Source organism: Erigeron canadensis, chromosome 2, assembly GCF_010389155.1.
Source record: "Erigeron canadensis isolate Cc75 chromosome 2, C_canadensis_v1, whole genome shotgun sequence".
Classification (NCBI taxonomy): domain Eukaryota; kingdom Viridiplantae; phylum Streptophyta; class Magnoliopsida; order Asterales; family Asteraceae; genus Erigeron; species Erigeron canadensis.
Window position 1 is genome coordinate 30,063,322 of NC_057762.1, and position 27,245 is coordinate 30,090,566.

At 31.9% G+C, this 27,245-nt stretch overlaps 1 protein-coding gene across 1 annotated transcript; it reads left to right on the plus strand.

The window, feature by feature from the left end:
- The first annotated feature begins 13,236 nt into the window (after positions 1–13,236).
- LOC122586773 (MAG2-interacting protein 2) lies at positions 13,237–25,985 on the plus strand. Its single transcript, XM_043758758.1, is given in 15 exon segments — positions 13,237–13,510; positions 13,607–13,655; positions 14,174–14,347; positions 14,537–14,738; positions 14,852–15,075; positions 16,352–17,288; positions 17,778–18,354; positions 18,356–18,716; positions 19,125–19,207; positions 19,611–19,970; positions 20,567–21,728; positions 22,088–22,353; positions 23,154–25,229; positions 25,231–25,445; positions 25,447–25,985. Coding segments are annotated over 15 exon segments (7,143 nt in total). The 5' UTR covers positions 13,237–13,405; the 3' UTR covers positions 25,799–25,985.
- The last annotated feature ends 1,260 nt before the right edge of the window (positions 25,986–27,245 follow it).

Sequence of the window (27,245 nt, forward strand, 5' to 3'; positions counted from 1 at the left end):
GATCACAATGTGTTTTGACAGTTTTCTAATTTTCACAAAAATTTTAATTTTCAAATGAACATTTCACGCAAAGTAAAACTTAAAACAATAATATTGGATAAAACTGTTTTCTAGTTATGGGTATGCACTCTTAGTGAATTTAATTGAGGTAACTCAAAAGTAAATGTTTTTACCACTATGAAGATAAACCTAAGGGTATCAACCATTCAACATATATCTGCCCTGGTATCAACCATACATACATACATATAAGTTTTTGATGAGCCCAAATATAATAGTGTTAGTCAACCTATGTAACAAAGTAACCTAAGCCACCTAGGTATTGAGAACACTGACCCAAAGCCCTAAAATGTGCAATAATTCGTATGGGCATATATATACTTTTATATTGGTTACATATATTAGTGTCGGATTTATTATGTTAGCATATATGAAAGGTTGGGTTACTTTACGATTCCTCTTCAATTAAAAGTTTTCCAAGTGTTCTACCGAAAACGCATAGTTCACCAATTGTTGCAACTTAATTTTCAAATCTAAAAGGCTTAAAGTCTTATCTTAGTGTATTATATACACAAACTCAGGGGCGGTATTAAAGGGGGGGCAAGGGGGTCCAATGCCCCCCTCCAAATTTAAATTTTATCATGTATTTTTAATTTTTTTCCATCAATTTTTATAAATTTTCTATAGGTTTTTAACATTTTGTCCTCTTTTAAATTTATTTTTTATAAGTTTTCTAAGTTTGTCCCCTTTAGAATTTTTTCCTGGTACCGCCTCTGCACAAACTGACGGTCAAAAAAGTTTGCATGGTGTAATAAAAAAAATATTTTATTTGTACATATTTCTAGTATCAAAAGAAAATCAACTTGGAGAATTAAACATTTAACTAATTGATCGATTAAAAAAATAAATAAAAAATTAAGTAATTATGAAGTTTAAGATGTGTCACTTCAAAATTTCATTTTTTTTTATTTTATTATTATTATTATTTTTTCTTTTGCAAAAAAAGTTTATTTTACTTATTACACAAGTTTTGACCATTTATTCTTTGGGAAAATGCTTGCTTCAGTCAACTGCAGCTTCCATGGCTGCAATTGCACTCACATACCATTTAAGTGATTGATCTATTACAAAAATGTTTTCCTGATTTTCATGGTAAAAATATCCCATTGCATGTACAGCCCGCTGCATCTAAGCTATCCCCTTATTCTTTACACCAGAGACGGCGCCACAATGAGGGCAGTTGCCCCTACTCCAATTTTGATATAATGTAATTTATTTTTCAATTTAAATGGTATATTTGTAATTTTTTTCCAATTTAAACGATATATTTGTAATTTGTATTTATAGAAAATACATACAAATATTACCTTCGTTGTCATAAGCTTATTCTTTAAAAGTCATTAGTATTATTTCAAAACATTAGTTTTGAGATGGATCTCCCCATTAAGAGACTAAAAAGCTTGAGTAACCGGAAAAAGAAAAAAAAGTTAAAGATAAATATTTTCTTTATATAGTTAAGTGTGTAAATGTGTAGTGCATCATTGCATTGATATACATTAATAATGTAAAATGTTATTTGTTTTCAAATCATTATTATATATGTGTCAAAAATATGTAAAAATAATAATTATAATAGTCATGTAGTAAAAATTTATGCAAGCTACTCTTACAAAAATATTTTTATTTTGGATTTCTTGCGTTAATGTTTGTGAGATTAGCTGGTAATATCATTTGAAACATTTATTAGTCAACTCGGGTTATGATTAAGTACGTTTTCATCTAATAAGATGTTGTCTATCACGTGTTGTCTTTATTTATTAAAAAAAGAAGAAAAAAAATCTGGTATTAAAAATATAGGATTTACACAATTACACCCGGTGTTGTGAAACAAAAATCTTTTAGGGACTATTTTCTATTCTCGAGCTAGGACCCAAAATTCTTTTAAGGACTCATTTTTTTTAACATTCTCATATATGACTTTTATAAGTATGAAAAAATAAAAAATTAATTTGCTCCCTCATGAAAAAATATCTAACTTCATCCCTGCTTTACACTAACATCTTTTCCTGCTATATTAGCATTAAATTCTCATCATCAACACCGATTCTTTTTCTACTTATCCTTTCGCTTTACAATACCCCAAAAAACACTAGATCAAAATAAAACAAACAATTAAAAAAAAAAAAGAAAAAAGAAAAAACTAGACCATCCCCCCGAGAGTTAGAGAACTTAGAGTACGTACATCATAATATAACTAATTCATTTAGCTCACAGATCAACTCCCACTCACTTTATCTACCTAAATATATTTTCTACAGTATTGCACATTTTGATACTTTATTGCTATTATTTAACTTGAAAAAGTGACTAGCTAGTTCTGTCCCTATAAATTGCTCTACGAAAGGTATTGATTCCTTTGTAGTCAAATTTGTCATTTTTATGGTGTTATGTAAAGTATGGTAAAATGATTAAGTTAACTCTGAAGAAGATTGTACACCCATAATGACACAAAAAGCCTCAATGTGATTTTTCGCTATTTCCTTCTCATTTTATGAACCTGCCAAGAGAGGCAACAAATGATTATTAACACAAAACGTCCTATTTATTTGAAGTTATTGTTTCTTCGACATATTACATAAAATTTGTATTTTTTTCAAACATTCAATCGGAATAAATATCAGGGAAACCTCACTGTATAATGGTGAAGTCTTGCACGTAATCCAAAATAACGATATATTGACCATTACGTATCATGGGGTTCAAACTCAAGACCTTAGGTAAAATAAGCGATGTCTTTGATCAGCCGGGTAAAATGTATATATATGTAAAGATTATGCCATTACGTATAATTAATAATTCGCATGTATGATAAAGATCATAAAAGATAAAACTGAAACTCATAATTGAAAGAAAAAAAGAAAAAAAATCAATGACAAGTTTTGTAATCAACTACTCAGATAGAGTAAATACAAACAATCGAAACCCACATAATCCAATCCACTAACATTCCTAATATATAAACACAAACATATTGGCTTGGTGTTTATACACTGCAACAAATATGTCATTTTATTACATTTGTTTTTTCATATTTTTAAAAAGTGTAAAAAAATTTGTTAATTTAATCATATTTAAAAATGTGTAGAAATAATTTACATTTTAAAGTGTGAAGAAATTTAAAAAATTACAATATTTACACATTTATACATGTGGAAAAGAAAAGTTCACACTTTCAAGTGTGTAAAAATATATCAATTGTTCAGTGTGAAAGTTAACTTGTAACACTTATTTTCTTCACACATGGAGGGTGTGAAGAAATCATGTGTTACAAATTGACTTTCACACTTTTAAGTGTGAAAATATTTAACAATTGTTTACACTTTTAAGTGTTAACATTTTGTTTACACATTTATAAGTGTAAAAAAATTATAACTTTTGAAATTTATTCACAATTATAAATATATGTAAATTTTTTCTACACATTTTTATATGTGGTTAAATTCATAAATTTTTTCACATTTTTTATAACTTGAGAAATAAATTTTCTTTTTTAGTGTTAATTGCAAGTGTCTTTGAAAGATGACATGTAATTGCGGATTTCAGATGTAACGTTGAAAATAGCAATATATGTTACTTGGTGGTTATCGAAGATGACGGCGACAACCACAACTTAGAGGTAGAATTAAGATGATGGCGGGTTTGTTTTTTAAACAACAGTAGTTATTAAAAATGAAATAACAAGGTAACGGAAAAGATGATGAGATTATACGCATGCATAATGAGTCTAACAGAAAAAGAAATTTGTTGAGCATGAAAAATAGTTTGGAGCTCGATCGTAACAAAATGACAATGGATCAAGTATGAACATGATTAAACCATTTTCACATTTATATGATTTGTTTTTTTAATCATTTATATCTAATATCTATCTATAGTCATATTGTTTTGTTCATCCATATTCATATGCGAAATCATAGGTGGTGTTTGATAAACTCTTAATTAAAAAGTTATGACTTAATTTTAATTATCTTAATCCATTAAGTCAAGAAAATATGTTTGTTTTTGACTTAATAAACCAAAAAATAACTATATTGACTTAATTTATACAGACATTGTATATCCATTCAGTCACTTAAAACAAACAAGCCCATAGAAGAGTTAATGGATATTTATATATAATTTTTTTTCCCTATAATAACATTAATTTTAATAGAAATATGTTCATGAGTAGATGTAAGAAATCTAAACTAGATATCGTTTATTTTTTTTATTTTTATTCTTGAGCATCAGATATCGGATTCGTTTTATTGGTTTCTAAAATGTATGCAATTAGCCTAATTGTTGATTCCAGCATCAACATAAATTTATTAAGTGTTTATATATGCTTCATAGGATATCGAGATCATCAGCTAAAATCATTAAATCTACTTAAGCATTATTGGTTAAAGGATTATCTAACAACACACCATATACAAAATCAACAATTTAAAGTATGTGTGCAGTGTGCGTATGTATTGTGTACGCATATTTATCTAATATTTGTATTATTTTGAGTGGTAAAAGTTTTACTCATTTATCTAATATTTGTATTATTTTGAGTGGTAAAACCGTAAAAGTTTTACTCATGGATGACAAATTAACCACACGAGAGCATATTTGTCGACTCGACTCAAAAACATGAATTTTGACTTGTAACTCGAAATGTAACTCAACTCGTACGAGTCAAGACATGTTTAATATTACATAATATAATATAATTATATACATGTGACGTCTTTAAAAACAAAATATAAGTTCATTATCTTAAATTTATCAAAATATTATAAATTCAATAGTTCTGAGTATAAACTTACAATTTATCTCCAAATTCGTAATAACCGGATGAAAACTACTGCATAGATAAAACACAAAATAACGTAACAATAAATATATATATATATATATAATATAATATATATACCCATAGTAAATCAAACTACAATATTTAGAAGTTTGTGACTCGTGACTCAGTTCAAGTTCATCACACAACGACTCTTAAGAGTCATCTAGTGACTAGAGTTTAACTATTGCATGAGAGATCCATATCAATATTAGCATTTGTTATTCAAACAATTTTGTTAATCCATATCAATTTTATGATGAAAATGATCAGATATCCATTAAATCTGATAATTAAAAAAGACTAAAAAAGATAAACTAAAATGGAATTTAAAACATCAAAATCAAAAAGAAAGGATCACATTTGTTTAAAAAAGCAATGTTCAAGAGGCTCCACTATGCATGGACGAGTTACTTGTCCTCGATCCGTCCATTTAATTTCATGGAAGAGTCAAACATGGGACTCATCCTCTCTTCTCTTTGGCAGTTTGGCTCACTCGTTTCTCCAATAACGAGTTATATAAACAGGTGTATAAACAATGTTTAAAGGATTAGTGGTATAAATGATAAGTTTAAAAAAAATCTTTATATTAGGTATATTTTAAAAGATTAGTCCAAGTCTAATGTGCCACTATGGTGTTGACGTAGACTTGTCCTCTTGAAGGATAAGTGAGAGTAGTGACGGAGCCATAAATATAAGTAAAGAATGGCCAAAATTAGTGACGGTAGATAGTTAGCGGCAATCTCGAAGTAGCGGTTAATAATATGTAACGTAAAATTAATAATACCTTGCAATTTATTCTAACAAATAATAAGTTCAAAAGTTAAACTAAAACTTTATATATAATCTAAGGATTGAAATGGACAATTATACAAGATATGTCATCTTCTTCGACGGGATAAACTGGCAAATCAAACTTTATATATATACTAAGGATGTGACCATGATAGAAGATAGGTGGGCGAAATCTTTCATATATGCTACCAAATTGTTCAAATAACATAAAATTTTCTCTGCTATATGTTCTCTGTACGTATGTGATAGGGGTGGGCCATGGCTAACCTTGCTCCTCATGTAGCTCCGCCCTTTAGTGAGCTCCGCGGAGTAGTCCAATTAGACATAGTGAAACATCCAAGCCATATTGTGGATTTTTAACATCCACTCTAAAAATAAAAATAATAAAATAGAGATTAATTTAGATATGTACGTTAATGAGTATCATTTCAAATTAGCAGGGTCGTATTTGAAAAATTATGAATCTAGGCCAAACGTAAAAACAAAAGGGTTCATGTGCTAAATGCAACAAATTGTAATATATAAACGAATTTTTAAGAATGACAATAAATTAATATTATATCAATAAAATTAACAAATGTTCAAAAAAATTTAAAAACAATGTAAAATTGTACTACTTAAATAACAAATTGTAATACATAGCCGAGAATTCGTTTAGTTTTTCTAGCATTCATCAAAGCAAATTGGTTGATAACATTTTCTTTTTTAATCCAATAGACTTTTTTATGTGGACTAAGTTGTATGATTTAGCATTTTTATATGATTGTTAAAATTTATAATGGACTTAGTTAATTATATATATAAACTTTAATAGTTTAATGTATGTATATAACAATAAAAAATGTGTCCCCTAAAAAATTGGGCCTCAGCCTGTCAACCACTTTGCCCACTTTTGTCACTGGCCTAACAAATTAGATATGTAGGGTAATTAAATATGTTTAATTAAATATATATTGTTTAGTTTTAGAAAAATAAAAGGATACCCGCGCGATGCAGCGATGTTATAACGGCGGCGGTATTGTGTGGCGGTGACGGGTGGTGGTGACGTGAAACAGTAGCAGGCGGAGATTGGAGGTGGTGTTGGCGCTGATAGTGGCAAGTAGCTAGTTTAGGTTATGATGTAATTTGATTTTAATGAAATGTTGAAGCTTAATTTTTTTATAAAAAAAAAAACACTATTTGTTTTATCTATACTATAACTAAAAGAGAAGGTTGAGGTCACTTGACACCCCTAATCCCCCTCTTTGAACATAATATTCTCTCCTTATTAATTCTCTATTTTTTAATATTTTATTTATTTTGATAAATTGTCAACCTTATTATTAATTAAAAACTCTTTTTATCTTTAAAAGTCTCCCAACAATTATATATATATATATATATATATATATATATATATAACCTAGAAACCCTCACATATTACCTAAAAAAAAACCCTACTTATTATTAATTAAAAACTCTTTTATCCTTAAAAGTCTCCCAAAAATTATTTATCTATATATATAACCTAGAAAAAACTCTCACATATTATCAATCCAAAAAAAACTACGGCCACAAAAAAAAAAAAAAAAAAAAAAACGATCGACTAACAAAAGAGTTTTTTTTTATTTATATATTTTGTTCATGTTTAATCATCATTATTCTTATTTAACATTTAATTTTTATGTTATTGTTATTATTGTCTCTTTTAATTTAGTTTGTTTTTCCATTATAGCCTCGTTATGCCTTTTTCTTCAACAACAAAAAATAAAACCACATTAGTTCATCTTGAAGATCTTAAGCCAACACATATTAACCATCATCAATGACTCCGTGTTGTGCACATATAGATTGTTTCGGTGTGGAACAACCCGAAGAAAATCAAAACGTTCGAGATGGTCTTTGTTGATGAATTGGTATGTATTTTTCAAATTATATATTTTGTTGCAAATTTTTTATTTAACTAAATTTTGAAAATGAAAAGGTAAACTGCAATCAATATTTATATAGAGTTTGTTTCTTCTTTAGTTTTCGTATTGATTAAGTTGTGATGTTGGTCATATTGATGGTTGCTCGAATCATATTGGCTTTGATTAATATATTTTGAGACTACTCGTCCATTGGACGGGTCTGAACACGAATTATAATATAAATATAGATATTAGCCACTTGCTAATACAATATGTTAAAGAGTTAATGAATCTACCATCACAATCACAATTCACACATACATAAGACACGTTATCCTCCGAATTTGTAAAAGCATTGATTCTTACGAAATGAAGGAGGCATATCGACTAGAACTAGAAATGACACTATATATCACATGATATTCTCGACTACTTGCATTTATATATTTTAAAAAATAACTACCATAGGTAATAGGCATTGCATGCGAATTAATGGTACTCATGTATTATTATTATTATTACTAATCTTAATAGCTGTAAGATGTAAATATTAATTATATATATTGTGTAACTAGTTTTCAGGTTCGTCTATTGGATGAATAGTCTCAATATATATAAATCAAAAGTTTTTTTAAAAAAAATAAAATTTCAAATAGATAAAATAAAACTTTAAACGATCCAAATAAGGTAAAAAGTTTAAGAAGTTATCCATAATAAACTTATCTTTTGAGGAAGACTTATCATACATATCCCAAACATATTCATTATTAGAAAGATTAACCCCATATCAATATTGATTCCGGTTAACCCCATTTTTTTCAACTTATTTTTTATTGGCAAACTCGTTACTTTTGTTTATTAATTTGTAATAATTAGTTAAATAAAAAAATTTGCAACTTAAAGAAATAAATAAGGAAAGATGTCAGATGATGAAAGAAGTGTAGAAAAGCAGTTAGATCTTTCGATCTCTTAAAGTTGTAACCAAATACAAATTCTTACCTCTTGTTTCTTAGGTTATATATTTATATATGTGTCTAAAGAAAGAAAAGAAGTCTAAAAACAAATACGCAACGTGTTTTAAAAAAGCTCAAAAACAAATATGCAGATATAGTAGAAACTTTTAAAAGATAATAAAAAGACATACAAATTCATCAACAAAGACCATCTCGAATATTTTGATTTTCTTCGGGTTGTTTTAATCCGAAACAATCCATACATGCACAACACAGAGTCGTAAATGATGGTTAACATGTGTTGGCCTAAGATTTTCAAGATGAACTAATGTGGTCTTATTTTTTGTAATTGAAAAATAAGCCATAATAAACCTATAATGGACAAAAAAACTAAATTAGAAGAGATGAATAATAATAATAATAATAATAATAACAACAACAACAACATAAGAATTTGATGTCAAATAATAATGATTAAACATGAACAAACTATATATAAAAGAATTGTTTGTTAAGTAAGTCGGTCCTTTTTTTTTTTGTAGAACTCGTGAGGTAGTTGAAGTTTTTTTTTTATTGTTTAATAGAATAAGAGTACAGACCAGCTTATAAAATCTTAATTTAAAAAATGTAGAAGAATATGAAAATTAATTAAGAGGGAGAATTAAGCTCAAAGAGAGAAATTAAGGGTGCCAACTGCCAAGTGTACCCTAACCTTCTCTTTTAATTATAATATAGATAGATATAGATGACTTATTATATAGAAAACAAAATTGAACATATCTTATCAGTTATCACATGCAGTTAGTCTCTTAATGATAGTTAACAGCGAAAAATAAGTATCATAGATGTATTTATCAAATTCGAGTTTATTAGTTGTAACTTTATTTATAAGTCCGCATTTAATTTGAAGGGTTTAGTATCTGGAAGTGTAAGAAACTTTTACACTTTTTCTATTGTAGGAATATAACTTAGATTTGGTGCATTGTAGAAAGAAATTTTATAAAACTGTTCAAATAATGTAAAAGTGTATACGTGGCAAATTATATGAGCTAGCACGTGTAATTTTTTGATTGGTGCATGTCAAAATGTTACATTATTTGAACAGTTTTACAAAATTTTTTCATATAATGCACCAAATGTAAGTTACATTCATACAATAGAAAAAGTGTAAAAATTCATTACATTTCTAAATATTAAACCCTAATGTGAAACTAGATATAGACACATGTCAAATACACGGATTGTTTTTATGACATATTAAAGATATATTAAATATATGTAATCTAAGAAAAGTTGTGAAAGAATAAACCGGTGAGTTCAAATATAAACATGTAATTAGAATTATGAAAGAACAAATTTGTAAATTCAAAAATAAATAACTTAATATTTGAATATTGACGAAAACGTTTAACTTGTTCATCTATCAATATCATATCATGGCTTGTTGTTGTAAGAGTTTTCTTAATAATACAATTCAATAAACTTCTTTTAGATTTTGTTGTGTATTTGTTTTTCATATAAGTTTTGGATTATGTAATTGTTATTTGTTAGATATATTATTTTCTTTATATAAAATCACTGATAATTTGATAAGTTATAAGTATAGCTGGATGAAGACTAATTGTAAACAAAATTGGTCTTATTATTTGATAAGTTATAATTATAGCCGACGACGTGAACGCATGCTCCTATTTTGTGGTTGGTGTTATATATAGAAATTCTTGGTATTTTTTATTATTATTCTATTAGTTGAATATTTGGGATAAACATAAGTTTTATGCTTTATCTATTTTATTTTAATAAAATTATTAATTTAAGAAAAAGGTTTAAAAGTGTAAATTCTTGATGGAAAACGAAAAAGTGTATTTAATTTAGACATGTGCTGATTTAATTAATTTTGAGAAATTAAGAGTTGTGATTGATCAATTGAGCTTAAGTCAGTTACCTTTTAGTATATACGAGATTTTAGACTTGTGTCCAACACTGGACACAAGATTTACGATATTATCAATACTAGATTTTCATACATATAAGTTATAAAAGTTTATAATTTTTGAAAATATATGGTTCCAAGTATTATACTTTGCAAGTTGTTGTACCATAATCACAGTGATTCCTATTGTATTTAGGATATGAATGTTGTACATCGTCATATGTTATTATATTTTGAATATGTATCTAGAGTTCAAAGTGTGTTTATATTAAATATTAAACTAAATATTAATATTTATAAAAATCTAAAATAATTTTTGTTAATAAGTCATTAGGTTTTAAAATAATTTTTTTGTAGTCAATATTTAATATATTGAAATTTGTTTTTAACTAATTAAATGATTGTAAATTTTTAAAAATTTCTCAAGTTGATGGTTAAAAATAAATATAAATTAAGTATTTAGGTCTAAAAAGTGTAAATTATTGATGGAAAACAAAAAAGTGTAAATTAATGAGACTTTTTCTACAGTTAATATAAATACTAATATAATAATATATTTGGATAACGATTATTATGATTTTTAATTTAAAACTAATCTAAATGATGACATAAGCGATAGTCAATTTGATAAAATTGAGCGATTTGATTGGTTAATAAATCATTAGTTCAACTGTTTTATAGTATATATTAAGATTAAGATTAAAATAAGATTAAGATTAAGATTAAAATAAGATTAAGATTAAGATATTGAACCATTGAAAATATAATTAAGGGGTATCTGTATAATTAATATATGTTTGTTGGGGTTTGGGTTTTGTTCTTTGAGTTTAAGTTTAGTGGGCTATTAACTCGTGAAAAGTTAAGTTGGGCTTTGATGTGAAGGATTTGATTGGCATTAGCGGGACTATTATGGTTGTGACATCACACAAACTAAGACAAATATTCATATACTTAAAAAAAAAAAAAAAAACTAGTCATTTAGAAACAAATTTAGAGATATGATGTAGATCATGCTAATACTGTCGCTACTTTTAGCGTCTCCCATATTATTGACACAAAAATCTGCGATTTTTTTCTAGAGACTTCTTACTTGACATCGTTATATATGTTGCTAGCTTCAAATATGTCGCTAAACATGTCGCTAAATGGCATTTTTCTTGTAAGGTACAATGCAGCGGCAACGATGGAGGTGATGGGTGGTAGTAGTGTGTGGTTATTAATGTAAAAGTAATTGATGTAAATGGTGGTAATATAGTTATTTCAAGAGTTGAGTGATGCATGTTGTAAAAGGTATTATAATGATATTAGGTGGAGATATTTAAACTAGTGAATAAAATGAAGATTAATGTAGGTATTCAAAAGGTTAAAAGTTGAAAATTGGAGAAATGTAATTTGTTTTATATAAGAATAAAGATATCAAAAGCTATGATGCGGCTACTTAAAGATGATTAAGAATTACTTTACAATTGGAGGTGGTCTTAGCACTTATGGGAAGGGGACGGGACTCATTTTTTGCTACCAGAAGCAAAATTATTTTTTCCTTTTCTTTGAGCGTTCTGGTGCATTCCTTGATGCCTTCGGTGTTTGCCTCAAACCCATGTAATTCTTTGTATTTTTTGTGATGGATTATATACTAATCATTGTTTGAATTATTATGCATAAAAAATTAACTTGAAGTTTGATTATCTAATAAAACATTCTGGATGTCGATTTTAAAAATTTCACTGCATATGTATAACTTATCCACATGTATTTAGAAATTTTCAAAACTTTAAACACTATTTGAATAATTTATATTATATAATAGATGAAATATTTATTTTTTTTCAATTTATGTTTCAATACATTAAACCCATGTGACATGTAGGGATGGACACGAGACTATGTCTCGTCCCCTATCACTGTAGGTATTGACGGTACCGATCTTGAAAATCATAAAAACATCGTACCAAACCCGATTCCATATATCGCAGTATCAGTACGGGGCCAAGATGGTACCGGGAAAAGCTTGTTAACTATGAGAGTTCATGGTATGCTCCCAAATCCCGAAAACAACCAAATACTAATGTTGGTCCCGATCCTAAATGGATTTAGTGCCACTTTTTAGATATTGGGATTAGGATAGGATCAGGAATTAAGATATTTTGCTTATCCATAGTGACATGTTTGACCTAAAACTAACTCGTCCACCCATATATTGGTTTCAACTTAAAGATAAGTTTATGTGTTTGTGGACTATTACGGGTCAAATATTGCCAGCTTTATTTCACTCGAAGCTTTAAGAAGTAAAAATAAGTACTATCTCGGCTAAAGTTAAGTTAAGTGACTTTTACCTATTGAGTAAAATTTAAGTGGTTAAAATGATTATGGTTTTAAATTTGGTGGTCCATTGGTAAGGTCTTTGACATTGGGAAGATTCACCTGAGTTCGAGTCTCACTTCTTACATTTGTGAGAGTGGATTTACAAGAGTTTTTCGAGAGCCCTGCTTTTTAGGTGTACATACGTTAAAAAAATGGCTAAAACGGTTATTATTTCAAAACTTAATAATATATCATAATAAAATAAGTGGTTAAAACAGTTATTGTATCAAAGTGTGATTAAAAATCGTTAAAATGTCAAAACAATGTTATTGACGTTTGGGCCAGAAATTGGACTACAGTATACAACAATACAACATAGGCCTCAATGAACCGATTTGGGCCAAAAATGAACCGTAACAGTTATGAGTTATCCATCGCCATCTGGCAATCTCAAGCGACCGGGTTCTGTACAACAACAAATTCTTCATTCCCCTTCTTCTTCTTCTTCTTCTTCTTTTACTTGTTTCGTGAGTGAGATCTCCACTCCAGATTTTTGTATCTAACTATATCTATATATACACACACACATACAATATGTTGCATCAATAGCTCCAGCTGCATCCACAGCAGTTAGCAAATAAAAAAGTTGAAAAAAATGGAAATTGATGAAAGAAAAAACGTACCACAAGTTCTATACGAGACACGTCATCACGCTTCTAGACCTTTCTCTTCTAATTATCCTCCGATCCATCATCAACAGGTTTAATTCTCTCTTTATGTACATATATATGTATATGTATCATTGTTGATTGATTATTAGGTAGTTCATGAATTATGATTCTGATTGAAATTGCAGGCGAATGAAAGCAGTAGCAGAGGTTTTTTTAGATTGCTTTCGGCTCAAGGTAAACGGTCCAGTTATCGACTTTTTTTTAGTTTAGTTTAGTTTTCATTAGTAACTGAATTTGTGATTGATTTGATTATTTAGTAATTTTATATGGCAGTTAGGATTAGAGCACTTTGTTTATTTTTTAATAGTAGCATATCCTATATAGTAGTACATTTCTGTAACAAGGCTTTAGGATGAGAGCACTTTGTTTTTTTTTATTTTAAATAATGTATTAACAGTTGATGAATATGAATATATATGATATGTGTGGATGAAAATATATTGATAGTATAAGTAATTATGAGTATTAAAATTTCTTGTGATATGTTTTCTATATGATTTACATCCCTTATTTAGATAAAGGGGTGGCTGTTAACATCTCTATATATGACTTCATATAAGGCGATATGTTTTCTTTACATATGCTGGTGAGCTCCTTAATGTGATTTACAGTGGATTTAGTCTTGCTGCTGCTTTCTAAAAAGATTGATTTATAAGATTATTCCCGTTTTATGCTTTCGTTGTACCATGAAGGTCTCAGCAATTTTAGAGATAAATGGACCTCAAATAAACATCAACAGAAATTAAGCAAATGGATATCGATGTTCATCTCTCCAAGTGGTGAACATGTGGCTATAGCAGCTGGAAACGAGATAACCATCTTACGGAGGGATGATAATTACCAACAACCTTGTGCGATTTTTACTAGTAAGATTCCTGAGCATGTCTTTATCCTTGTTCCTTACAGTTGCTGTGCAATTGTGTTATAAATCTGCATCAAGTTTACCATCTTTAAAACTAGCAAGTTTATTCTTTAACCGCCGGAAGCTCATACTTTGAGTTTATTTTAGCTTATGTCATAGTATGGCACACCTAATTTATGTTATGTGAAATCAGGCAGCTTTCCTGTCACATTTACATTTGGAACTTGGTCAGAGGATCATGGTGTTCTGGGAGTCTTTGACAATGCCGATACCCTCTATTTTATAAGAGCAAATGGTGAAGAGATAACCAGAATTACTAAACAGCATTTAAAAGTGCCTTTGCCAGTCGTTAGTATATTTATTTATAATGATAAGGATACGAAGAAGTCTTGTTTGTAAGTACCATTTCTCTTACTCGATCTCAAACCCTACAATATTTACCAGTTCTGTTCATTTACATGCATGCGTAATTAGTTAACTTGTTAGTGTATCATGATTATTCTTGCAGGTGTACATTTAGCATACTTGCATCAGATGGTTCAGTTTATGATATTGAGATTAGTCAGGACCCAAGTGCTTCCATTTCCACTATGAGTAGCTTAAGTGGTGGCTCATTACTGCAGAAGCAGTTCCCTCAGAACGTTTGTTGTTGTGGATATCATCCAGATAACTCGCTGTTTGCCGTAGTTAGTAGTACTGTTAGCATCACATCGACCTCTAGCGACATTATTGGTAACATTCAGCACTTATTTTAGTCCCATTCTTTGCACTAATTCAGTTTTAGTACTAGCAGTCTTTAAGATTATAATGATTCCCCAGAAAGACTCTTCCATTCGTATCTGTTAAAGTTATTACTAGACCCGTCATGTATAAGCCATGTCCACATCAAATGGGGTAACTGGGTAAAGTAAGCATTTCTCACATCTTTGTTGTCTATCCATTTATTTATAATAGTTCAATATCTTCTCTGAAGTCTTCTGTTATATCACACTCAGTACTTAAGATTCCGAGCATAGGTAGGACCTAAGTCACTGTAAATAGCCATTTTGAATCTTGAAACAGGGTTCTTTGTCAGCAGGGCCATGGTTACCGTGAAATTGGGGTAAATCGTGTGTGTATTTTCAATGGGACCTCCCCTATTATCTTTACATACACGGATAAGAAAAACTTAGACATATCAAAAGGGCTAAGTGCCAGGAATGTATTCAACTATTCGCCAAGTCTCTAGTTTGTATCCAATCATAATCTGATTATTATGTAACTTGTTAAATTTGATAAATGATGTAGCCGACCTTTATACCAAGTTAGAGGTGATGTGGCACTAGCCATGCTGATAGACACACTATAGACAGTTGGCCTATAGTTCCTAAATTCCAAGCATTTTGCCCTTTAATAAGGTAAAAGGTTAACCGGTATTTGTCTTAGGCGATTTGATGCTAGATCATTCGTAAATTTTTCAGGAGTGGTATTCCCACAATAAACCGGGTTAAAGTTGGATACACATTATAGACTTTGGCTTATAGTTATATACGTTTTCATGCACTTATCCCTACTAAAAACAACTATTTAAACTAGGAAACTAGATAAATCCCAAAAACTAACTAATGAAGTTTGTTTTCATAAAATCTAACTCTTCTGATACCCATTAAGCTGGAACATCGCTATCCTTGGCTCCAAGTTTAGACTACAATATTTTATTTGATAAAGATGAAAAATATGTGGATTTATCAATAATTTCTGAGAACTATCATCTTCACCTATTTATCATTGACTTTATGAAACCTATCTTCACTTCTGAAAATTGAAGGGTGGCCTTGTGCAATATTGCTCCTCAGTTTTCCGAAGGCTGTGAGGGACTTGGAGAGTAATAGTTAAGATGATGTCTAGGATGTTCTATTTTTCTGCCTTATAATACCAGATGCTTTTTTTTTGACAGTCATTTCATTACTGAAGGAAAAGGTCCTCCCCATATTGATGATTTGTTTTACATATTTTTCATCCCATACAGGACCTTACAGTATTTCCATTTGGCAATGGTGTAGACAATCAGGCTTACAACAAGTGGCTTCTGCTGAGTTTGAAGGTCTCTACACTAAGACGAAAAGTTATTTAGATCAAATATCCTTACCTAAAGTTCTATTCTCACCACACGGAGAATTTGTTGCTATGTTGGATTTGAGAGGACGCTTGGCCATATATAAGCTAAAGGAACACTTACTTTCAGAAGTCCATTTCAAAGAAAATAATGAGTTGAGTAATATAATAGATTTTACTTGGTGGACTGATTGTATTGTTGTCATTGCTAATAGGAGTGGCAACATCACTATGATAGACATTGATAGAGGAGTAAAGGTTTTGGAGAATGATTGTAAATACTCTTTGCCTATTTTGGAACGAGTACAATGGTTGGCAGGATGCATATTTATTTTAGAAAGCAGATCATCTGAAAAGAATTTTGAACTGTCAGATTTGCTTCTTTTTGAGCCAGTAACTGCAGAAAAGTATAAACAGTTTGACAATGCTAAATTGCAATGGAGCTTGGTGTCATTTTCAAAAAGATCTGCTCAGGAACTTTATGATATTCTAATTAGCAGTCAGCAGTTTCAGGCTGCATTAGAGTTGGCTGATCAACATGGGTTGGACAAAGATGAAGTGCTGAAAGCACAGTGGCTGCATTCCGCACAGGGAAAGGGTGAAATCCGTACATTGCTTTCACTTGTTAAGGACCAAGATTTTGTATTATCCGAGTGTCTAGAAAGAGTTGGGCCTACAGAAGATTCAGTGAGGGCTTTACTTGCTTATGGTCTTCATTTAACAAACGATTACAAGTTTTCTGAGGCGGATGAAGAAGAGCGTAGCCCAATTTGGGATTTTCGTTTGGCAAGACTTAAGATGTTACAATTTAGAGACAGACTGGAGACATTTATTGGAGTAAACATGGGCAGGTAATACGGTTATATAGAATTTTTATCTCAAAACACAGGACGGGTGGGATGGGAAACGTGTCGCAGAAGGTAGCTTTTGGGATGGTTGGGTTGACCCTAAAATACGTTTGTTCGAAAATAATTTTTCATAAATATTATTGTGTTAAATATGATTATGCAAAGCTTATTATTAATTTATCATGAAAATTTAAATACACCAAATTTGGAGGTTTTATGTATCAATAAAATATTTTTGGTGGCTTTTTAAACCCGTTTGACGTGTTCGGCCTATTTGACTGGTACTCTTGTAAGCTGTTTTTTGTTTTCCTTTAGTTTTTTATTTAATATTCTGACTAAATCACTTTGACTCGGCCAAGTTAAAAGTCAATGTGATTTAGTCAAAGTTGGATTGGCTCATTTATAAGTAAATGGCTTGAAATCGCCACTTCTGGTAGTACTATGAATATGTTTAATATTCTGACTAAAACACTTTGACTTGGCCTCGACCAGGTTTTCTGCGCAGGATTACAGCAAATTTCGTTCATTGCCTATCAATGAAGCGGCAATTGCACTTGCAGAAAGTGGGAAAATTGGAGCTTTAAATCTTCTTTTCAAGCGCCATCCTTATTCAGTCTCTCCATGCATGCTTGAAGTTTTAGCTGCTATTCCTGAAACAGTCCCCGTTCAGACATATGGACAGTTGCTTCCTGGAAGCTCTCCTCCTCAGTTTACCACTCTAAGAGAAGAAGACTGGGTTGAACGTGAAAAGATGGTGAATTACATTAAAACCCTCCCAGAAAATCATGAGAGTACCATTTTGATCAGAACTGAACCAATTGTTAAGCAATTGATGGGATATAAATGGCCATCCGCTGATGAATTATCCTTCTGGTACAAACAGAGAGCTAGAGACATGGACAGCCTAAGTGGGCAGTTAGACAATTGTATAGCTTTGATTGACTTTGCATGCCGAAAGGGCGTTAAAGAATTGCAAGAGTTCCACGAGCTTATGTCTTATTTGCATCAGCTTATCTACTCTGATGATGATGATCATGATTTGAGCTTTAGCATGAGCCTTATTACATGGGGAACAGTTGTCTGACTATGAAAAGTTCAAGTTGATGCTTAAGGGGTTCAATGAGGAAAATGTTATCAAAAGATTACGTGATAGAGCAGTACCATTTATGAAAAAGAGAACTGGGGATGAAGTGGTCAATGATCCTATTGATTCATTTTTCGTTAGATGGATGAAAGAGGTCGCCATGGAGAATAAAATAGAGGTCTGCTTGATAGTTGTTGAGGAGGGGTGCCAGGAATTTGGGAGAAGCAACTTTTTCAGAAATGAATGTGAAGCAGTAGAGTGTGTGCTTCAGTGTTTGTATATGTTTACCGTAACTGATAAGTGGAATACCATGGCCTCAATCTTGTCTAAACTTCCATTTTTGCAAGGTAAGTGTTCTCGTAAATGCATCTTATTTTGTTACCCATGCGATCCATCATCATTAACCTTCAAAGTTAGAAATCTTTGGCAAATTATTGTCTTTATGGATGTTGTGCTGCTCAAGGATACCTAATAATTTTTCATGTCACTTGAGCTCTCTTAGTTTACTAAACAAATACTCTAATAAACTGAGCAATGTACACATGGGAACATTCTAATTGCTTCCTCCTATGTCACAAAAGTTGTCTTATGGGGTCACAATCTTGTACCTATCTGTCGCTGAATTCTTCTAATCAGAATAATTATGGCTAATAGAACTTTTTCTTGAATCCTTAGTTACATGTGCTCTACTGATTTATACAAATTATCTGCCTTTCACTTTGCTATCTTTGTGTGTATACGTCACATTTGGGCAGGTTCTGAAGTAGAGAGCCCCAAAAAGAAACTTAGACTTGCAGAAGACCATGTTGAGGCTGGAAGGCTGTTGGCGTTGTACCAGGTACATATAAATGCTCTGTGGCAACTGTTTGTTTTCAGCATAGACAGATGAAACCCCCCCCCCCCCCCCCCCCCCCCCCCCCCCCGCTATTAAATAATTGGCCAACGTGTCGCACCTGCTAATCTTATCAGTGAATTTTCAAACTGTTTCTTTTGACCTCGACTCCGCAACAAAGATTCGAAAGATTAGGTATCTTATCTTAAAAAGTGTTTGATCCATCAGAGATTAACCATAACAGAAATTGATCTGTCAGTAAATTAGTTGAAAGTGCCACCTCGACACCTGATGGATCATAAGAAGTCTAAAAGTTCATATGCTAGAGATGAGCAAGTTGCCTCTTGTAAACCATTGCAAAATTTCATGGTGGAGAATTTCATTTACGAGTTCGCTTCTACATGTCCAGGTTCCAAAGCCAATTGCTTTTTTCCTCGAGGCACAAACAGATAGCAAGAGTGTGAAACAAATTCTTCGTCTTATACTTTCAAAGTTTATCCGTAGACAACCTGGTCGAACAGATAATGACTGGGCAAACATGTGGCGAGATTTCCAGTCGCTGCAAGAAAAAGCATTTCCCTTCATTGATTTAGAATACATGTTGATGGAATTCTGCCGGGGACTACTAAAAGCTGGAAAGTTTTCGCTTGCTCGGAACTATTTAAAAGGCTCGGGATCACTGGTGTTGCCAACAGAAAAAGCTGAAAGTATAATCATTTTGGCAGCCCGGGAATACTTTTTTTCAGCTTCTAGTCTATCTTGCTCAGAAGTAAGTAACCCGTATCTTTAGCTTCTAGTCAAAGATTCATATGTACGCGGCCTTATCAGTTTCTTAACGTTTATCTAGTGAGGTTCGAACCCGGGACCTCCTATAAGGATATCAGGACGCCTAAACACTAGGCCACCTTGATGGTAGTTAATTAAATTATATATGTGAAAGATTATTAAAGAAATTTTATAAGGTAATTTATTATCATTCAGATATTAAATATTATTTTGCGTTAACAATAAGATAATTAATCTTATAGTAAAAAGGTTGATCTAAAAAGTTGATTAGTATTTGACTGAGTACTTTTTGTTGTGTTCTTTGTAAATGAATACAAAATCTTATCTGTACCCACAGGTAAGTTTTCTGGTAATATGCGAACATTGACTATTTTAAATCATATGTACATGCTGTAATATTTATATTTATTCAATAGTTATTTTCCACTTGTATGTGATTAAGGTATGGAGACTGGAGAATTTGATCATTAGTTAAAGACATTATCTTTTTGACAATAACTAGATAAGAAAATATTTTATAACATATTTAAATGTTATGTTGGATCGTGTAATTGAAATTAACTTGGGTTGTGCTTTCAGATCTGGAAGGCTAAGGAATGTCTGAATATTCTTCCAAGCAGTAGAAATGTCATGGTGGAGTTAGATATCATTGATGCCCTAACTGTTAAACTTCCAAGATTAGGGGTACACATTTTACCAATGCAATTTAGGCAAATCAAAGACCCAATGGAGATCATCAAGTTGGCAATCACCAGTCAAAATGGGGCTTATCTTAATGTTGATGAACTAATTGAAATAGCCAAGCTTCTTGGACTCAATTCTCACGATGAAATCTCTTCCGTCCAAGAAGCTATTGCAAGAGAGGCAGCAGTTGCTGGTGATCTTCAACTTGCTTTTGATCTTTGTCTTACATTGGCAAAAAAGGGTCATGGTCCCGTTTGGGACTTGTGTACTGCACTTGCAAGAGGTCCCGCCCTTGAAAATATGGATATTAGCTCTCGAAAACAACTACTAGGATTTGCTTTGAGTCATTGTGATAAAGATTCAATTGGTGAACTTTTACATGCATGGAAAGATCTAGATATGCTAAGCCAATGTGAAAAGTTATCTATGTTTACTGGAAAAGATGTTCCAGAATTATCAGGGCATGATATTGACCTTATAGATTCATCCGGGCAGGTCAATGCAGATATTTGTGATGAACAAAACTCTTATTTCGCATCCATAAAAACAAGACTCTCTGATGTAGCTGACTTGCTACCTGCAGAAAAGCCTTATGATTTTGATTCTCTGTTAAAAGAAAATGGTAAAATGTTGACTTTTGTGGCTTTACGCCTCCCATGGTTGCTTGAATTGAGTCAAGAAGCAGAAAATGGCAAAAAGTTTCTTGGAACGCAAGCAATTGCAACTGTTTTCTCCTGGTTGGCAATAAATGATTTGTCTCCGAAGGACAATCTGATTGCTTCTTTAGCAAAGTTAATAATGAAGCCACCTGTTACAGAAGAGGAAGACATCTTAGGGTGTTCATTTTTATTAAATCTTAATGATGCCTTTTACGGTGTGCAAATAATAGAAGAACAGGTGAAATTAAGGGAAGACTATGATGAAATATGTAGTATGATGAATCTTGGGATGATTTATAGTCTGTTGCATAATTCCAGTGGCGAGTGTGAGGACCCAGTTCAGCGTAGGGAATTGCTGCTAAGAAAGTTCCAAGAGAAATACACTTCACTAAGTTCAGGTAATTTTCTGTATTTTTGAGGTTGCAAAATGGGTGATTCAGGGGGTTTGTTGAACATGTCAAAATATATCAGTCTTGGTGGGTTAACTCAAATCTATTTATTTATTTTTTTCATATTTATATTTTTTTTTATTAATAATTATGTAGTAAATAATAATACAGCTGTGCATTATTTCAATACTAATAATAATATGAATTTTATTGAAAGGTGCAATCTGCACACATTTAGAGTTTGCCGACAATGGGACTAGAGCCCACAAAATATTGGTTGATGTATCACCTTGATCTAGGACAAAGACCCATGTAATAGTTTATGAGTTTTTAATATACTAGTTTTTACATCCTTGTTTTCAATGTAGATGAACGCAACAAAATTGACCAAGCACAGTCCTCATTTTGGAGAGAATGGAAGTTGAAGTTAGAGGAACAAAAGCGAGTGGCTGATCATACAAGAGCGATTGAGCAGATTATTCCTGGTATTGAATCAGCACGCTTTTTGTCTGGAGACATCAACTATAAGGAGAGCGTCGTATTGTCCTTTGTGGAATCTGTAAAAACAGAGAAAAAGAGAATCCTGAAAGATTTATTGAAATTAGCCTCGGACTATGGCTTGGATCAAATTAAGGTATGTAAATGTCTTCGATATATATCTAATATTAGAGCCCGATTGTTTCTACCCATATACATACAAATTGGTCAATTTTGATTATTGATCTTCATTGGGTCAAACTTTATAGAATTAACTAAAAAGGAATGGGTTAGGCAGATCAAAGTTATTCATACGATATTCAAATGCATAAAACCTCCTAAACTTGGTTTTAAAAAGAGCGCCTAGCGCTAGGCGCAAGCGTGAGCTTTTTGTACACAAACCTTTTTTTCCTAAATAAGTAATTTTTTTTCCTTACCTTTTTTTTCTCAACAAGATTGATCTCTTCTTTCTTCCTCAACGAGACCAACTATATTTTGGGGGTTTCTTTTCAAACATCAAATTTGATCAAAGCCGGACTTAAACGAGGCTTTTACTGATGTGTTTTCGCATTTTATGTGCTATAAATACTATATAAATAGTTTATAACTTTTTTTCGTAAGCGAGCGCCTCACGTCCGAAAAGCTCGCCGCATTTGCGCTTTGGAAATGGACCTTATCGCTTTTGTGCGCCTATCGCCTTTTAAAACCAGCTACTAAAGGCTATTTATTAAGGTTAAACATTTTATTGCAATAATATAGATTTTGTGATCATATTTAACACATTACTTATCAAGAAGATTTTAAAAAATAAAGTTTTTGTCGGTCTAACCTGAATTGTTTCAATTAATACTAAGAAGATCCTATTTCGGCCCATTACCGAACTTGCGCAGCCCGCACATCTTGCCACCCTATCTAGCAGGCACTTATAATGTGTACTCTCATGTCTTTCACATTCAGGTGTTACTGAAATTCCTTTCTTCTACCCTTCTTTCCAATATTTGGACAGTTGATGATATCAAGTCTGAAGTTTCACAATTTGAAAGCGAAATACTTGATTCTGCCGAGGTTGTCTTCAAAACAATCTCCTTTACTGTGTACCCCGAAATCGATGGCCGGAATAAAGAATGCCTTGCTTATATATACAATCTTCTCTCTATTTGTTTCTCAAGGGTTGAAGAAAAGAATGAATTACTATCAAGTATTGGTCCAGATACACCCCTTTTAACAATTGAGGAGCTCGATAGCTTTTACAAGAACATGGAGCAAGATTGTAGTAATCTTTCATTCATCAAGGACCTGAACTTCAAAAATATTGCTGGCATATTTGGTCCAAATCTGGCAGGTATTACCAATGAAGTGTATGCTCATGTAAATGAAAGAAGTGTTGAAGCACTTGCAGAAATGGTGAAAACCCTTACTGGGATTTTTAAAGATCAGGTTCCCGAGGGTCTCGTGCCCTGGCAGTATGTGTATGGATATTATGTATCAAGTTCATTAACAACTCTTGAAAATAAGGCCAAATCAGAAGTTCATTTCCAAAATCCTGAGACCCTTGCATTATTCATCAATGAACTCGAGAGTACATATGACAGATGCAAAAAATATATTGGACTCATTGCTTATCCAGGGGCTTCTGTGACGGGCATAATGAAGAAGTTTTTTAAGATAACTCCATCATTGAATGGAAATTTCGATGATTTGGCGGATCCAAAATGGAAGGATGACCTGGTTGTACTTTTAAATTTCTGGCTCAGGTTGATCGACGATTTGCAAAAGTTTGTATCTTCGAGTGATATGGAAGGGAAATTCTCTCCTACTTGTGTGATGATCTGTCTCGAAGCCTTTGTTGAATTGGTTAAAAAGGAAATTATCTCAATTAGTGAGGGTTGGGCGTCTCTTTTTGCATATATCAACTTCAGTCTCACGGGTGATGTTTATACTGAAATTCTCAATTTCTGCAGATCGATGATTTTATCTGGGTGTCATTTCAAAGCAATATCATATGTTTATCATGCAGCGATTTCACATTTTTCTCCTAACACGAATTTGTCAGGTGAGATTCGTAGGCATTACGAAAATATCATGGATCTTCCCCATCTATACATAAGAATCTTGGAAACCATCTTAAAGGATTTAGCTCGTGGATCTGGTGAACAACAGTGTTTATATCGGGTTTTATCGAGTTTAAGTGAATTAGATGGTGATCTAGAGGAATTAAAGAATGTCAGGAGTGCTGTCTGGGATCGATTGGCCCAATTTTCCGATAATATGGAAATCCCGAGTCACGTGCGAGTTCATATGTTGGAACTTATGCAATATATAACGGCATTGACTGCAAAGTTAACTTCTTTCTCTACCGAGCTTCGAGTCAATGTTGCCCCATGGGATGGGTGGGATAATACTGGCATTGCAAGTTCAAACAATGAAACTGCAGCTGATAATGATGACGTGCCAAACAGGTTCACACATACTTTAGTTGCTCTAAAATCATCACAACTACTGTCAACAATATCCCCAACCCTTGAGATAACTCCAAATGACCTTTCTACCCTCGATTCCGCAGTTTTGTGTTTCTTGAAATTATCTGAAAATGCTGTTTCTCAATCTGATATCAATGTTTTGATACCCATATTAGGAGAGTGGGAAAGACTTTTTGGTACTAAAAGTGCAATAGGGGAGGTGAAAAACTCAGAACAAACAAGTAATAGTGCTGAGGCAGAGACTGATTGGGGGAATGATGATTGGGATGAAGGATGGGAAGACTTTCAGGAAGAAGAATCAAGTAAGATAGAAACTAATAATGAAACTACCCCTTTGGTTCATGCTTTACATGAGTGTTGGGCAGAGGTTTTTAAGAAACTAGCATCATTATCTCAGTTTAACGACATAATGAAAATTATCGACCAATCCAAGACAAAAGGATATGGGGTATTGTTAAATGAGGATGCTGCTCACAACTTAACCCAATTGTTACTTAAGGTAGATTGCTTTATAACTCTTAAAATTGTCGTTCTGTTTCCTTATGAGAAGATTTCAGTTGGAGTGTTTAGGTTTTGTCGAGGAGAAATTGAAGCTAGGAAACATACCGGGTCCTGTTTTAACCGACCATGAGTTGTTTATTTCTTTATTATCCTCGGGACTTGTACCAACCATCATCACGAAACCATCATATGGGAACACCTTTTCCTATCTAAACTATATGGTTGGGAATTTCTGTCGTAGTTATCAAGAAGCTCATATCTCAGGACTACATAATGGAAGAGGGACCCCCTAAGAACGACATTTGGTTTGTTTTCAAAACAGTTCTATTACCATGTTATTTATCGGAGCTTGTAAAGGCAAATCAAGTGATGTTAGCGGGATTAGTAGTTACAAAAATCATGCATACAAGTGTGTCTCTCGGTTTGATCAATGTAGCAGAAGCTAGTCTACGGAAGTACTTAGAAACACAGCTTGAAGTTTTACAAGGCAATGCTTTTAAGTTCGAGGAGATGACCTTTTGTGAATCACTAGTGAATACGGTTGGTGACTTAAGTGGCAGGTTGGAGAATCTGATCAAATCGGCTCTAGGAGTGCTGTCACCAAGTGTTGTTAAAAGATAATATGATTCGAAGTTAGACATTAGACATTAGACATCATATTTTGCTGTGTAGATATGTTATAATTCTGGTTATATATGTTCCTTTTTTTTCTTGTAAAGGATAAGAACCTCTAGATTGGGAGTGCGACCCTGTTTGTCTTACTGCCAAGATAATCAAAGCATTAGAGTTGCAGCATTCTTTAAGTTAACACACTCTTTTTAAATTGTCACAACTACTGCTGTTAGCTTTTGATTTTCTTTTTTCAAGGAACAAGCTGATACATCTTTTTGAAGGGATGTAGGTATGAGGTATCAGTGTCACCATGGAATGTTATCAAATTTCCTCTTTTATTTAAGCAGCTTTGTTTCTTATTGGAAAAGTGTTAGTGTTGCCTTCTCTAGGTGAAAATATAGAGGGAATAAGGTTGATGTCTCATTAGTAAGGTCTTTAACCTTGGGAAGATCTACCTGGTTTCGAATTTCACTTTCTACATTTGTGAGGGGTAAACTAATAGAATGTTTTTCGAGTCCTGAGTTTAATCTCAATTATGCGTGTAATTTAGAAGTATAGTAGGGTAGAATGTTCTAAAAAATTGTATAGGCCTACAAGTGTTTTTGTATTCTTTCTAGGTTTCTCATCTGTGAAAGCTAAAACATGCAAAATGTATATATAGTTTATTTATGGTGCATTAATATAAAAAGTTTTAAGGGTAAAACTGTAAAGGTGTGGAATAATGTATTTTGCTTATCCGAGGGTCTTCAAGCACAAATCCACTCTCAAGAATTAAGCCCAGAGGCAATCTGAGAAAGATAATAATTATCGATTGACACAGTTATGTAAGAGCTTTATTTTATTTGAGATAAAGTAAAAATGCCGACAATCGAGTATTAATTGACCAACAATATAACAAAATTTAACTCTACCATTATATAACGAAATAATAGAGATACTCGGCCGTCAGGTATGATTACTTTACCTCGTACACTATCATATGATTAGATGTCCTTATGGAAGTAGGCTTATTTACATATGGGGTAGAGACAAAATTGTCTACATCTTACCTCTCCATACACCAAGCTTTGGCAGAGAATACTGTTGTTGTAAACTTTTAAGGAATGTTTATTATTAAAATAGAATCATTAATAAGCTATAACAAAACATTTAAATTCCATTCAAAGTTTGTTCAAAACGTATGCCCAACGAGAGGTTACTTGATCTTTGATATTTTCCTATTAGGCTTTCATACATGAAAATTGAAGTAAATTAGGTATTGTGCAGGCAGATCATCGAGTCCTTTGAATTGCCTTCACAAACTTAGGCCTTTCAACATCAATACCTATTGCATCTCTCTCACCTTGAAAAGTAAATTAGTACACAGTAAATTAACAATACAAACTACTTATTGGTAACAAACAAGACAAATTACATATTTGTACCTTTTACTTTAACAATCGAGTTAGAATAGAAC